The sequence below is a fragment of the Solanum tuberosum genome, unplaced genomic scaffold (assembly GCF_000226075.1).
Source record: "Solanum tuberosum cultivar DM 1-3 516 R44 unplaced genomic scaffold, SolTub_3.0 scf00010, whole genome shotgun sequence".
NCBI lineage: Eukaryota > Viridiplantae > Streptophyta > Magnoliopsida > Solanales > Solanaceae > Solanum > Solanum tuberosum.
The window spans coordinates 1051865-1068133 of NW_006238936.1; the positions used below are offsets into that span (position 1 = coordinate 1051865).

The 16269-nt window shown below is 35.3% G+C and overlaps 2 protein-coding genes across 2 annotated transcripts; both read right to left on the bottom strand.

The window, feature by feature from the left end:
- Window positions 1-290: 290 nt before the first annotated feature.
- LOC102588181 (probable methyltransferase PMT13) lies at window positions 291-8007 on the bottom strand. Its single transcript, XM_006339396.2, has 8 exons — window positions 7550-8007; window positions 7263-7481; window positions 5931-6134; window positions 5637-5847; window positions 5292-5553; window positions 4738-5112; window positions 4277-4372; window positions 291-767 (listed from the first exon to the last, which is right to left on the bottom strand). The coding sequence occupies exons 1-8, from the start codon at window positions 7757-7759 to the stop codon at window positions 545-547; spliced, it is 1800 nt and encodes a 599-aa protein (XP_006339458.1). The 5' UTR covers window positions 7760-8007; the 3' UTR covers window positions 291-544.
- An 888-nt stretch (window positions 8008-8895) lies between these two features.
- Window positions 8896-15225, bottom strand: LOC102588514 (COP9 signalosome complex subunit 1). The gene is made up of 6 exons (XM_006339397.2): window positions 14742-15225; window positions 12378-12698; window positions 10565-10681; window positions 10379-10464; window positions 9568-9802; window positions 8896-9477 (listed from the first exon to the last, which is right to left on the bottom strand). The coding sequence occupies exons 1-6, from the start codon at window positions 15126-15128 to the stop codon at window positions 9301-9303; spliced, it is 1323 nt and encodes a 440-aa protein (XP_006339459.1). The 5' UTR covers window positions 15129-15225; the 3' UTR covers window positions 8896-9300.
- Between the last annotated feature and the right edge of the window lie 1044 nt (window positions 15226-16269).

The window sequence follows — 16269 nt, forward strand, 5'->3', positions numbered from 1 at the left end:
GATGTTGAGATTTAACAGGATGAGGAATAGACACAAACAATGCAGTTTACTCTTCTAAAACGACTATTTAAAAACATTCAAGTTTTTGGAGATAAAATACATATGCAAGTAAACCAAAGTTCCTATGCACACAGAGGTGTCCACATATGATGTAAAAGAAATAAGGAAATGGAAGGATTGAACATAGTCAAGCAAGAAATGAGAAGCCAATGTCATTGCCCTAAAAATATATTATAAATATGATGCAGCAACTAGTTATTGCCACTTCATACCATGCAACTTTTGCCAACTTGAGTCTGGTAAACAAGAAGCCACCTGGCTGGTCTTTTTCTAATACCAAAGAAGTTCGGAGAGTTTGTAACAGTGATACTATAAAAAAGAATTTACAGTTTTCCTTCATCCTTGTACACTTCCATTTAATTCTACATAAGCTAATTGAAGAGACAAGAAAGAAGTAGAATAGATGCATCATTTGAAACATGTTATTGGGACTTAATAATGAGATAAAAAGGATATACCTACATTACAAAAACAAAAGGATCAATCAGTAGGATGCAGAAGGTAGCTTCCAAAAATTCTTCGTGGCTACCAAGATTTTCTCCCTTCCATGTGATTCAGGTTCTTTCTCATGAATACTTGCCGTCCATCTTACAGCAGGAGCAATACGCTCTACTTTGTCTATCACTTCAGGAGAGTCCCGAATTATAACAGTTCCTTCAGGCCGAAGAATTCTATCAATTTCCACCATCAAATCCACAAGGCTGCACCTGGAAGAATGAAGAAATGGCTCAATCACTTTGCACCTAAGGGGCTTGGTTCAACACTTCCACTAAATTTGGTGTATCATACAATCCCGTCAATGAAACCCAGCACAGCCTTACATCTCTTTTTCTGGTATAATTCCAGTTCTTTGTCTATCTCATGACTAAGAGGGCTGGGAAAGAATTATTCCCTATAAACAAGTCTAAGATCAATTTAACTGGCAGAGAAAAGCATGGCCAATTACAATTTTTAGATTTCAAACCCCTTCTCTTATTACTAACTCCTTACATGCTGAATGACCCTTAGGAATAAGAATACATTTCTATTTAACCTTTTCAAAAACTAACAAGGTATTAAGCTAGTGTTTGGCCATAGATTTTCAAATATTATTGGCAAATATTATTTGGGTGAAAATTTGAGTGAAATTTCACCATGTGTTTGGCCATGGTATTTGGAAAACATATTTCACTTTTTTAGAAAAATATGATTTATACCTATAAGTTTTAAAAACTATCAAAACTAACCATTAAGTTTGTATTACAAGTTAATTGGATCTTCTTTGCAACAAATAACAAGTAGTGTCCATGACACTGGAGCAATGTGGTAGTTTGGAGTGAGTGCAACAAGCATCATTCTATACATCGTGAAGTAGACAAAACACATGATTTTGTCACCTGATTATTTATCATTTTCATCAACAACCATATCATTACTTTCATATTCACTGAATATTTCATCACTACTTTGGTGTTCACGTAAAAAATTATGTAATACAACGCAAACAACTACTATAGAGGGTGTTTTTGTAAAAGATAAAAATTTGGTGTAAAATTTCAATATTTAAAAGATCCCAAATAATGAGATTTGGCCCAAATACTAGAAAAAACTAGTATTTGGGAATTTGGAATATTTGCCAAATAATGACAAATTGTATGGACAAACACTATTTGCCAAATTTTTCCCCAAATATTACTTGGGAAATCTATGGCCAAACTGGTCCTAAGTTTACTGCATCATCTCCATGCAGATCAATTATTTCTTAGAGGCTAGGAGCATTATACAACAGTTATGTCTAGGGAGGAGAAAAAAGATGCATTAATGTTTAACCTTGATAAATTAATCAACGAACAAATATACTGCTATCAAAATTCAGATCATGAGTGTACTTGATTATACTGTTCACCTAACTTTATTAAGGTTGTTTGAAAATTAAAAAAATACCATCAGAGAAGAAATTCATCTCTAGAAAAAGAAAATAGAGTTTATATTCCACTAGAAAAAGTGCTCTGCTCTTGACTTGAAATTTGTTCAAAGAAACCACAAGTTTTTGGCGGATAGGTTTACAAGGGAAGTTACAACACAACATCCACTGGTTGGTGTCAGACATGGTGGATAGTTAGCTATACTTTGTAAGGTGAATTCAAATGATGGTTATATCCCAAAATCTCAGTAAGTGCAAACAGTAAAAGCATTATTCCTCACTGTAACCAGATACAAGATGAATGGTTGCAGAACTTTATGTCAAATACTGATCCAATAACGCTAGAAGATGAAATTCAATGTGTGCACAAATAACTATCATGCTTCATTCAATGTCTACATGCAAATGAACCAATGCAGCAATATGTTTCCAAAATCTCAACCCAGAAGTTGTAACAGAAAGTATAATCAGACCATCTTGGTATTCAAGTCCTCAAGATTTACTGATGTTCTATAATTAAAATATTGATGTCTAAACATTGGGGGTGGGGGAAATGTTGACGAGTTCAGGAAACCACTATGACATGATAGCCTTAAAGAGGCTGCCATGGACATTTTGGGTTAGTAAAACCAGATTAATTGGAGGCTACCCTAAAACCCTAATCCATGCATGTATAAAATAAAGGGGCTACATATTTTCTCTGGAGGCATCTTGAAAATTCCATAACATCTTGGAAATTTCACAAGGAGATCAAGACATCGACTACATCGTCTTTCTCAAAGTTCTCTAGTTCTCAAAGTTGGCTATTCCCATGTATTGATGCCTAAACGTTGAGGGTGTGCCCATGTTGGCGAGGTTAGGAACCCCATTATTATATGATAGCCGGAAAAGGATATCTTGGTTGGCGATTCTCATGTATCACCCACTTACTTCATGAGAGGAAACAAGCTCTCTCGAAAAAAGTAAATTAAAGCACATAGCTTTGTATAAAATTTTACTCAATTCCAAAATGATTTTACGTTTTTTTGATTGGTATTCCAAAATGATTTTACACAAGGCTTCAAGGTTTTTATATAGGCCACAAAATCTAAGTACAAAGCTTAAAAATAGATTTTGGGCATGAGACCCTCTATAGACCAAAAGAAAAAGAACAACTAGTGCATCAAATATTTTTTGGAACCAAGTCAGGACCATATTTGTCAATGATTCTTAGAAAAAATTATTAAGTTTATTAACAACTTAAAGATATACATTTATATGGATGTGTATGTGTGTTTCTGCATCCTGCTCATATAGTATAATGGTATACTTCCAAGGGAATGGGGTCGTTTCAATCTCAACAGAGGTAAAAAAAATACTTCTTCTCGAATGTCTAAGCCTTGTTAGACAGTTAAATGGTAACTATGTAGGAGAAAAGTAATAGGTACCCCCTGAATTTGTCAAGATGCACATGAGATAGCCATGACACAACCATCATCAAAATAAAAAAATAAACATTATGGTATTCTACTCATAAAACAACTAGATTTCAATCCCAAGTAAGTTGAGATCAGCTATATGCATTCTCACAGACATATTACTCCATTTAAGCTCATCTTAGTCCAATATTATACAAAATAAAATAAAACTAGAAATTCTATGTATTTTCTACTAATACATCAATTTCTGACATGACTAAAAGACTCCTAAAAATAATGGACCTAAAGTAGACTTAATAACATGACTAAAACTTAATCCCAACTAATTGGTATCACCTTCGCCTATATAAATTTTCTACTTCTGTTATGTTTTATTTTGGGCCAGATCTGAATATGCCTTGTGAGACAACTTCTTCTCATAGTCTCATTGATTCCAAGAGATTGTACACGACCTCTTGTTCAAGACAAAGTGATTGTATTCTAACCATATGATGATCTTATTTTAGATCTGAATTACTATCACCAAGGTATTGTACATATTTAAATTTTCTAGATAAGATTAATTTCACATATAACCCAAAAATACTGATACAAATCATTTGCAATGAAATCAGATTAATAGTTCAGCTATATTAGTGTTTGTGAAAAACATGTTGAAATAACTACTTGGATTAATATAGTTTTTGTATCTCTTAAATGCTCAAATGACTGAAATATCATACAAGATATATTTCTCTCATCAACTATTAATATGCAATATAGTTTTACATTGTATTAATAGATAAGCTGCCTTCTCTAGAAATAGGTGAGAACTTTCATGTTCAATTGGAAATATCTAATTACAGATAATAAAAAAAATAAAGAGTATAGAAGAATCCAGAAGATTTAGACATACCTGATCTTGCCAGAAACGGGATCCTTTATGAGAGATTCTATGGCTCCCACATGAATCAGATCATAAGTCCGAGGATATGTTGAGAAAGGCTCACACCTGTGACACGAGTGGTAAATGGAGTTCATTAGTTGAAGTGAATAATCAATCTATCCATTTGCTTTGGGGAAAGAACAACACGAGGCAAGAAGCTAATGTCAGCACTTATCATGTGGAGGTTTCATTTTTCCATGGCTCTGTAAGTTTTAGGATAAATAAACCACTAGGGGATGAGTCTTTGAGTAAGGAAAGAACTTTCCAGACATAAAGAATAAAGAAAGAGAATTTGTATCATAAAACTCGCTGTCTAGCAGAAAGGATTTAGATTTTTTTTCTTACGAAAAGGGATAATGATCCAGAATCCAGTCAACCATATACTTCTAAGAATGACTATCAAATATGTGATAGAAAAATTCTTGACCCACCAGTCGTGGTAAACTCCAATAAGGCCTCTGTCATAAATGACATCAAGTGTTAAAGGCTTCTGTGCTGGAACAACATTCATCACCCAGATTGGATCTGATGATAATGCTGCAGCAAATCCTCCAAAAAATGCATTCATGTCCATGACATTACGAACTGATGAAGTTCCTAGTTTCAAGTTCAATGAACTCTTATAATATGCAACTCTCCGTGCCCATCTTCTTGAGTCAGCTTCAAACACATCCACTCCATTTTTAGTTACAATTGCCCTAGAAGGAGCTTTCGTCAGCCTCGCTGGCCATTTTGGAATTTTCCCAATGGCAAATTCTCCTTTGGAAGATGAAGTCCTAGTCACGCATTTTTTCAACTTGAAGTACCTGCAATTCATTTAAGACAGAAAAATAGAGATAGTTATTTATAAAGCTTCCAACAAGAATATGCTTATCAAGGCGAATGCACCAAAAAATTGTTGGAGATCACAGAAAGATGTAACTGAAGACTATGAAAGGAGAGAAATAAAAAAAAAACAATTAGAGAAATCATGAATAAGAATCACCATGCAGCACTTGGATCAACTGATTCATCACACAGCTCAAGCCCAAATTCATTTTGAATAGGAACACATGAATCCCCTTGAGGCTTTTTCCAGATGGCAGTGTTTCCATCTACAACAATTAGCTCATAGCACAATGATCTGGCCACTGTTTGGAGATCCGCCCATTCCTTATCTTGCTTGGGCCACTGCACGGGAGGACCAGAAATGACAAGGTGGCCTCCAGGGCGGAGTAACCGGTCAACTTCAATGAAGTATGTCGCATCTGCATGGCAAACTCTTCTGTCAGGGTTTTCAGACAAGATAATAAAGCACCTTGACAATGACCATGGAACTCAGAGAACTCACTATATGCAGTAAAAGGAATCAAACACCGTGAACAATGAACCAAATCAAACGAGAAGGCAGGAAAAGGAAGCCTCCGTGTCCCAAGCATGGCAACAAATGCAGGTATTCCTCGTTCCAAGGCAAACTGTATTTGTGATTTATGTGAATCTCTTGGAGCAAAAGAGAGAGTTAAAATCTCTTCAGAAAGTAGATAGCCACCAAAACTAGCCACCTGCAGCAGGAACAAAATATTACAGTTGCAGATTTCGAAGAACATTACTATAGATTCAAAGGAAATGAGCAAAAACAACGCACCCCACATCCCATATCAAGGGCGGTCCTCAAAACTCCACCAGCTATCGGAATATACTGTTTAAGTTTCTCAATATACTGCTCAGCTCCATCAGGAAACATAGTTCCACCACCAGGAAAGATAAAATATGGCCCTTCCTTTTTCATCCATCCTTGGTGTCCTTTCCTGTCAGCTATTTTATTATATGGCATATTCTCATGCCAAATCTGGGAAGAAAGGGAAGGATTAGTGTGACCTTGCACTGGAACATCAAACTTCCAGAAGAAAAAAGAAGTGAGAAATGCAGCCCTCAACAGAATGGGTTCCATTTAACGCAGCCGAGAGGCTCACAATCACATATGCAATCCAACAATTTAAGCAGAATCTAAAAGAAAATAAGAACTGTATATTTAACATATTGAGATGCTGAATCTAAAAGAAAATAAGAACTGTATTATTTAACATATTGAGAGGCTGAGTTTCTTTTTTTGATAACCATGGTGTTCACCCCTGCTTGCGCGCACCTCGACTAATTCCACAACATACCTATCACCTCCCACCAGCAACAAGTACTAAGTAACTCTATCCACCAAGACTAGGACAGATAGGAAGATATCACCTAGTGTTTTCGTCTCAATTGGGATTTAAACTTGAAACCTCATGTTTCTCAACCCACTTCATTGGCCACTAAGACACATCCTTGAGTGCATATTGAGAGGCTGAGTTACTAAGAACTGCCACCAAAAGAGGCCCAAGAAAAGGGGAAAGCCACTATCCACATTCTTCTAAAAGGAAAAAAGGAAGACTAAAAGAAAACTATTGTGGGATCCATCTAATGAAACAACAAGTGTGAATACAAGTATTAAGCTGGATCATACATAAGCTGCAGATGGGAATACATCTAGAAGCAACTTAAACATTGTTCGAGGTAGCTAACTCCAGCTCACCTACACTAAAAGCAACCAAACTGAGGGTACTTATGAATTCAAAAATCACTCAAACTGTTAACATAAGCAAAACTATCACCCCTAACAGCTTAAGACTTTTAAGTAAGGGTGTTCACACATTTCAACATGGTCTCAGAACATGCAAAAATCACGAGTTCCATTCTCACAGCCATCCATCAAACAAAGTATTTCCACATGCTATGCCAAAGAAAATAATTAGACTCAGTAGGAAGGCTGCATCTTGAAACCTAAAGTAAGTAAATACAAGTGTTTCTTCGACACATTTCAGCACAAACTTCTGGGCTGCAGGTTATTAGCTTCAGATCAATAACAACTAACCAAAGATTCGCCCTTTTCAGCACCAAAAGTAAACCTATGAGATCAGAACAGTTTTTTGAAATGCATTACCTTGTGCAAACTCTCAGGCCATTGAACAGGAACGCGGTAACCTTGTGTCGGTGGAATCAAACAAAGAGGCGTATCCTTAGGCAATGGACAATGTCTTTCCCTGTAAAAATTCATCTCTCTACTCAATTGGCTATTGATTCTCGGATCTTCACAAGGCATATAATCCACATAGTCAGCTGAGCATGCATCAATGGCTGTGTTGTGTCTCCCTGATTCCACCTTTTCCAAAATCACCATGTCATCAAAAAAACAGATCGAATAGAACTGAAGTATTAAATAATTTTTACCTGAGCAATTAGGCGACTCCGCTGTCGCGGATCCCCAGAGGCAGAACGGAGAAGAGTCTGGCGGCCTGAAGCAGCCAAAGAATCACCCAAAGGAGTACAGAGAAGAAGGAAGAAAATCAGTACTGCTGCAAAGAAAGCTGCTGAAACCAAATCAAGAAGTCGCCATTGTCGAACATTTCGCTTCGACGATGGTAGATTTAAGTGACCCATTTTCAGTATTTTGAGCAGTAGCAGTTAACAATACAACTTCAAGATCCAATCACACATATAGATATGTATATTTACAGAAATTTGAGTGTGGAAGATAAGGATTTGAAGATCTGAAGCATATGTATGAAGTAGATTTGTACTTGCTTTTTCAAGTGAGTGTGGCTTAAAGAAGCTTGCATAGAGAGACGATATTTTATTTTCTTTATTTTTTAGTACAGTATTTGTTACATTCAGCATTTTGGTGATTTAAAACTTAAAAAAGGATTTAAAAGAGGAAGTATGGAGATCTATGCAAACATAATTTCTTTTTTAGGTATATTACATTTGACGTTTGTCTCTCTTATAGATATAGTTTTTTTAGCATAAATTTTATTATTTTTATTGAATGGTTAGAAACAGTTTAATGTTATAAGTAAAATGTTATGAAGATATTCGATAAATTTTGAACTTATTAAAGATGGACTCATTAAACTCTTTGATGTCAAGTCTAAAAGCTTAATTAAGGTAGATGTGAAATTAGTGCTTTAGGGTTAGTGTATTCTAATTTAAACATTACATTCATTCATATGTGAGCGTGTACCTATAAGCCATGTAGATTTCAAAAGTTACCTATAAGCCAGTTCAAACCCGGAACAATGTAGATTTCAAAAGTTAAAGTTAGTTTCAAAGGATATGGACTTTTTTTTTTACAGTTTCAAGTATTTTATAAAGAATCAATGTAGATTATGAAGATATAAATATTTATCTCAGTTCAATCTAGAATTTGAATGCATAGCATGTGTTCCTTATACAAAGTTTTATCACTCAACCGTAATTAGTGATATTAATAACAGTATATCTCGATTAATAGCTCAACAAGTAAACTATCATTAATTTGTTGTACAAAGAAAGCCTGGTTTATATATACCAAAAAAATAAAAAACAGAAATGTCGGTGGTTATTTACACTTTCTTCTATCCTTTAGCCTTTGTATTGGTTTAATATTAGGAAAAATTACTGGACGAGCCCAACAGGGATATATATCACTTTATTTTTTTTAAAAAGACTAAAAATACGATGATAACTAGGGAGTATAAAGCAGACGGTACTAGTGAAGAAAAACAGAGTCATCAACCAAACCAACCAATACAAATAGATTAAACTCGAAGACTAATGACCATTGATGAATACGTCAGCACATATAAGCATCAACAATATAGGCTAGATTGAATCTTTCATCTTAAATTATAAAATGAACAAAAAAACAAGGTACTAAATGGGTAACGAGTAAATGGATTAGCATTCGTTGATGACACATCACCGAGAAAGGTTGCAGCAAGTAGATCAGGCAAAAATATTTACTTTTTCAGCAACTGGTAATTCTATAAATATGAACAGCAGTCCCCTCTATTATCCAGAAAAAATTCTCGAGCCCCCAAAAGATATGGCTTTCCAAGACTCAACCAAGTTCTGTAGACAATGGTCTGGTCAACTTCATGCAGCATACCTAACCTCGCAATCAAGGAAAACAAAACTGCCTGCTACCATCCTCCTCAGTCGTTTCAATGTTTCCTTGATGTTCTAGCGATGTAGTCATGCTTAAGAAGGTTTGCTCTCAAAAGCATTGATCTCACATCCCGATCGAATTCCTTGCCTGTCTGCAGCACCTTCTGGAATGTTGCATTTCTCTGATCAGCATGTCGTGCATACAAAATTTTGTTGTGTGAGTCAATTCGAGCCTGCAGGACAGTAACAATCATGATTTATATACATTGAAATTGACCAAACACAGCAGATGGATACAGAGGTGCATGTTACTAGTCCTTCACCTGAATTTGGTTGTCAGTGATCAAAGCTTCAAGTTCCTTTTCCAACCCGGCAACACTCGTCTTGAAAGCATTAGCCATCATATTCAAATCAACCGAGACAAATGGGTGGGTATACTGTATCAAAGCTTTGCTACGGATTTGATCATACAGTGTCTCAACATGGTCATGCAAATGGATGTCAAGCAATAGATTTGCTTTAAGGTTCCCTAGATACTCCAGACAAGAAGCATAGTGACTGCATCATAGATAAAGACCGAGAGGAAAGAGAAGTGTGAGAAAATCAATTCCAAGACAACTACAGACATCAAGAGTTCATTCGATTTCGAATTCATACAAACATTTTAGTTGGATTAAAGAAATAATAGTTTGTAGGAAAAGAGGAACTTGTCAAATTATATACACACGCAATGTACAGATGGGCAGGATAAGTCCTCTACGTCTCTTCTTTTCTCCTAGTTCCATCCTTCCTTTCTCTACTAATCCAAGAGGAATATATAAATGGAACAGCAAGTATAGCTGCCACATCCTCATTTACACAATAACTACTATGCCTCGACCCCAAACTAGTAGCGATACTAATTATCGACAACCATTCTATCTATCAGGGGGTTGAACTTGATAAAAGATAAAACAGGACCATCAAATTGCTCAAATAAAATGTCACATATGGAACTCATCAGACAATATAATACATGAAAGGGAATTCCTAACACACACATCAGATCGATAGCATCTACCAATGTTTAGTCCACTGAGACCTTCCTGCATAGTAGATCTAATTCAAAGTATCATAACAGAATTCAAATTTTACCTTGTATAGAAATCATGAATGAGCTCCCTTATCTCGGGTACCAGCTCTAAGAAATTTCTGAAGTTTATATTGTCAATAACTTTGCTCTGTCAAACAAAATCATCTGAATCAGCAAGTGACATCGTAATTATTATGCAACTGCGACAATAAAAGCATTTAAGAGGAACAAGAATATTGTATTATTGCCTTCAGTTCTGCTCGGTCAAAACTTGCAAGTGCACAGAGTCCACCATAAGTAGCAACATCTTGGGGTGCAATAACCTCAGTGTAGTTGTTACCTAATTCTGGACCAACTTCCAGGAACTGCAACAACCCAGTGAAATGTCATGTAAATAAAACAAAAGATTCATAATTCCTTCTGTGGTGCAATTTAATCAAGTAAGAAGAAAAGAATAGCAAAACACATGGTAATCTGCTATAAACTGATAGTAGCGAATGACAAAATAGAAGGCAATTGTGCTTAAGTACATCAATTAACATTTACAAATAGACGAAATTAGTTAAGGAAAAAGTATGCACATTATATCCGTCCTACCAAGAACAGCATCAATTTGGATATGCATTTGATGGGCCTAAGGTCGTACTATCATTTTGCCTTGCAAAACATTAGTTCAGTTGTTCCTTTTCTTGTTTTTTGAATTAAAATTTCTCCAGCTGCTTGTTTCAAGAGCAGCTTGCCACTTCAATCCATTCCAGTAACAAAAGGCAGCAAAGATAATATGCAAATTAACTTGGGCAGATATTGAGTATCTGTAAGACGTTTTTGAATTTCCTTGCAGTACCCTAAATGTAGTGCAAGAGAATCAAGGAAGCAAAAACATTATTAAAATCCAAGCAGAAAACAGGTACCCCTTCCCAATTCTACTGCTTTCTTTCTGGATTTCATTCCCTCTGCTGCCTCTATATTTCCCAAATTATCCTGATAACTCCTACCACCTTCATTTAGTTGGGATTTCCTCATGGTTTCTACCAATTCATTTCTTTCTTGTTTCATTGGTACTCCCAGCTGACCCATAGTTGCTTCATATCCCATGCATCCCTTCTCTCACAGCATTGTGTATTCGCCAATTAATGGCCTGATGCAACTGCGAGTCTTTTGTTTAACTCATGCATGCTCTTATGGCCACAAATATAATAATATTGCTAAGAATACAAGTTCTAATGATACTTTGGGATGTACAATCAAAAACTACCATACTTTAACACAAGATATTTTGTTGATGAGATAGGTAAGTAAAACAACCAGGATAAGTCCTTTATATAACAGCAGAAGACAATTAGTTATGACAATTCTAAAGAATAGCAACAAAGCTGTCCAGCAATCTTGCAAAAATCTTAGGCACCACATTGTAGAAGAACAATTCGCCTTGATCAGTATATTTTCGAGTTTTCAGTATAAGAGAGCATGAAAATCGAGAATCAGGGTAAACCGTTAGTAGGTAGGTAGTCAAGCATTTACTCTCATCCCAGTAGAAGAGCAAGGTTCTCGTCTGGAGCATCTAGTTGTTCTCTCACCCATATTATTATTACTATTGTTTTTTGTTTTAATTCTATTTCTACCGTCAATACTTCTCTTTCTTCAATATTTACATCACAACTTTTTACTCTTGCATTTCTTTCAAACTTGTTCAGAAAAATGATTTTCTTGACCGATGGGTTTATTGAAAACAACCTCTCTATCCTACAAAGGATAAGGTCTACGTACACCCCCCCACCCCACCCCAAAACAAAGAAGAAAAAACCCAGTTGTGGACTATACTGAGCATGTTGTTGTTGTTGTAAGTGATTTATGTATGTAAAGTATTTTTTAGTCTTTAAAGACCAACTGTAATCTGGATAGTTGTTTCTAAAATCATTTCAACCTTCACTAAACTAAGATCATTAAACTAGATAAAGTTTGTTTCTGTGAACCTAGATTAAGGACCATAAAGCACTTATTATCAATTCAAGACTGAACCACAACTTAATAGGCCTCATTAGTCAGAAATGTGGCACAAACCTTCCGAGCAGCAAGCTTATATTTCTTTGCCTCCAAATGAGCCAACCCCGCAGCACAACGAAGTTTTGCAACTGTAATAGCATCTAGAGCATCTTGACTCTGCTCCGCCTTACTAACATAGCTTGTAACATGTGTGAACTGGCCCATCTCAATGCTGACCAGAATCGCATTCAAACACATATGGATTATGTGTTTCGCAGTCGTACAATAATCACGTGTACGAACATAATTCTTAAATGCCTCTCCAAGCTGTCCATGTGCATAGTAGAAATCTCCAAAATCATTGTATCCCATCCTAATGCTCTCTTTGATCAGATTTGTCTACACAGAAAAGTCAAATGAGCTCCACTTAAGCAATAAAATTAGATTAATAAGTCAAACAACCAGAAATAAAAAGTAACATAATAATGGCAATGAAATAGCTAAAAAGGAAATCTAATGGAAGGGTGCAATGGCGCCAAGATGAAGAAAAAGGTAGTAATTCAAGCTTAACAGATGAAGTGTAAGCCTAATCAAAAGAATTTCTTATGTGTTAAGTTCATACACAGGTAATAGTTAATACGGCAATATCATAACAGTATGCCTGGTCAATAATACGTCAACTTCTTGGTTCCTTTTGTAACTATGCATCTTATTGATGCCTTAATTAAAGTTCTGATTTTACTTCATCAAAAAACAGGTCAACTTCCGACATATTTATGAGTCAAAGGGGGCATAATGGCAAGAACAAATGAATGGAACACTAGACTGTTCCATAAAGTGTGAGACCGGTGTAGACGGCAATAAGAAATCTTTTTTGTTCCGCTAGCATTAAGGCGAGGAGAAAATACCATCTTGTATGAAAATTTGATCAACCTTAGTGGAAGATGATGGATTCATCAAGAAGAGTCAAACCCAGTCATGCATGTCTTTTACCTTTTTTTCCCAACGATGTGTTTGTTGATTAAAAAATTGGACTTATCAAACAAAAAAAGCAATTGGCCTGATCTAATAAATCTGAAACAAATGTACTTTGGAGTAAGAAGAGTGGAGTAATCTGTATTTCCATGAAAATGGTAAAAAGTAGAAAGATAGTTCTTCAAAAAGAACTTTAAATTCCCCCAAAATCCATATCACTCAAGAATGTCTAACCATATTGACCAATCTGAAACCCACTTGGCTAGCACCTTTGACTATCCCCACTTAATCTTCCCTTTAGGCAGAGTAAATATATCATGAGGGTACATGTAACGAACCGTGCAGCACCGAATAAATCTAACAACAACATCAGGTAAAAGAACTGGTCAGAGAGGAAGTTTCTCGTAAAATGCAGGCCATAACACAACGAGGATACATGTCTATAAACTTACAAATACAAGTCTTTTCTCAATTGTCTATACCACAGAATACAATGAACGTATATATATTCTTATTCCAAGGATAGATGTTTGATTAACCCTCCCTTGTTTTTCGCTCTTTTTTCCTCTTCTTTTGTCATTTTGCATACACTCTAAGCAGTTCGGAATTTTCAGCTAAAGTAGAAATATATCCTATTAAAAAAACCGCTTGCCAGATAAGTGAAGGCACAAAATGATGGGGAAAACTGGGTGGTCAAGCAAGTAACTAACCAGTATCTACTGGGAGTTGAAAATGTTTCATAAGGGTACAACAGTTCCTATTAGTGTCAATTTCAGATTAATTATAACCATGACTGATTTCTTTTTCCTATTTAGGTAATGAATTGGAATTGGTTTAATTTTTTTATGAGTCAAAATTTTCATTGACACAAAGTAGTAACTAAAAGTAACAAGGAACTGTTACTAAGCTACTAACTCCTGAGTGCCTAATGTATCATGATGAAAAAACTATCCCAGCAAGCTTACCCCTTCCATATCTTATCAATAACATGTTTGTTACTTCAGCTTAACCAAATGGATACATCCCTAAGTATGTGCTATAATTGAGAAAGATAGAACTAAAAGAACGAACACAAAACCATAAATTTACCTTGATTAAGAACACTGAATAAAATTCAACACACACATTAGCCACCACCATCCTAGTTCCCTAGCAACCCCTTTCCTAATTATGGATAATATAACCTGAATGTTTTCACTATCTAAATATGAACAGCAACTTAGTAATTTATAATAATATCATGTTGTTTCTGATTATGGAGATTTTGATATAAAAAATAATAATTAATCTAATCATATTTAGCTTCCAGGGTTATCCAAATCGACTCTTATACAAGAAAAGTGCAGAAAACAATTGTAACAAAGGGAATAACAAGCTAATTTACTAAACATTAAGCAGACAATGAAGGGTGTCGATGAAAGCAACGGAGATTTAAACAGAATAAAAGTTTTCTTCAAAGAAAGATACCCTATAAGCGTTGAGTTCACTCTCAAGCTTCTCCTTCCTCAAATCAGCCCGGCGATCCACAGAGTCAGCCCAAGCAGGGTCTGGCCCATAATTAGTGCCCAAACGTCCATCGATTTTCTGCACAACCTCACGGAACAATTGTGTGTTTTCCCCTTTCTTAATCTCATCATAGGCCATTCTCAAAGCCTCCAACTGCATTGAAGCATTGCCACATCGATCGGCTATAAAGTGAAGCCTCATGATTTTTGTCCGGCCACTGTATAAGGCAGCGTACGCCTCAACATCCAGCTGCTCGCTGCTGATAATCGGCCGGTGACGCTGCGTGTTTTCATCGCCGTTGGCGTAGATCTCGTCGGCTATTAGCCCTAAATCCTCGTCGGGTTCCATCGGATATTAATTTGTAGAATGTTTGATCGGAGCTAGGGTTTTTGATCTGTCTTCTTACCACTTCCGGGAGCAACACTGATAAGAAAACACTTGAACTGATCCTGCACGTGTGAACTTTATATTACCAAGTAATGGGCCTTCTAAGCCCGTATCCTGGCACAATTCGAACTGTTTTCCTACTATGGCCCAGTTCGCATAAATAAAGATGCTAAAAAAAAAAGTATACAAAAATTAAGGAAAAATTGCATGACTTAGATAGATAATCTTCTTACTATATTTATAATTCGTAAATATACTCTTTTTTAAAAAAATTACACTTCTTAACACTACTTAAAATTCTATAGCCTACACCTCTTTGTAGCTTAATTTTCTTCAATTAATTAATATACCGGGTTGTAACCATCATTGTCAATCATAAGTATGAATGTTATCTTGTACATGATCCCAAAATAGGTCAGCTGGACTAAATATGCATAAAGGATTAATGTTCTTTATAAAGAAGTGGTCAAATATGGAAAAATTTTAATATGGTTGAGGCCCAACCAACGATAGTTGAGTGAGGCTCCATTCAATTTTTGATACTTGGATTTGTGGGCCTCATTTTAACACCACACACTCTCTCACCTTATTTTTTCCCAAATTCCCCTTTTTCCCTCCAAAATATTTTAGCTCCTTGTTCAATATTCCTCTCTTTTTCAGTAGTTTTTTTTAATTCTTTGTGCTCTTTATTAATTAGTAACTTGATTAGCTCTTTCTTTCCCATTAATCATTTTTGTCCCTAGACTAAATCAATTTAAAAAATTGCCACCTCTCAATTAATTTAACTAAAATATAATTATTCTTCGTAGCCTTAGAAAAAACAATCTTTTAAATTTTTTATTTTTCATCTCAAAAAATTGAATCAAATTTCTAAGATACCTTTAAAAGATAAATTTTGAATGAGAAATTCACACACACTTTATATTTGTATTAAGAAGTATTCACTGAATATAAAAAATCAAACTAAATAAAAATTTAGTCAAATTACATATTTCTTTTACTTCAATTTATTTTTAAAAAATTTGACATAATCAGTTTTGGTTTCAAAGTAAAAATAAATCGAAAAATCACCAAACTGATTATAAAAATATCTCCCTCTTTA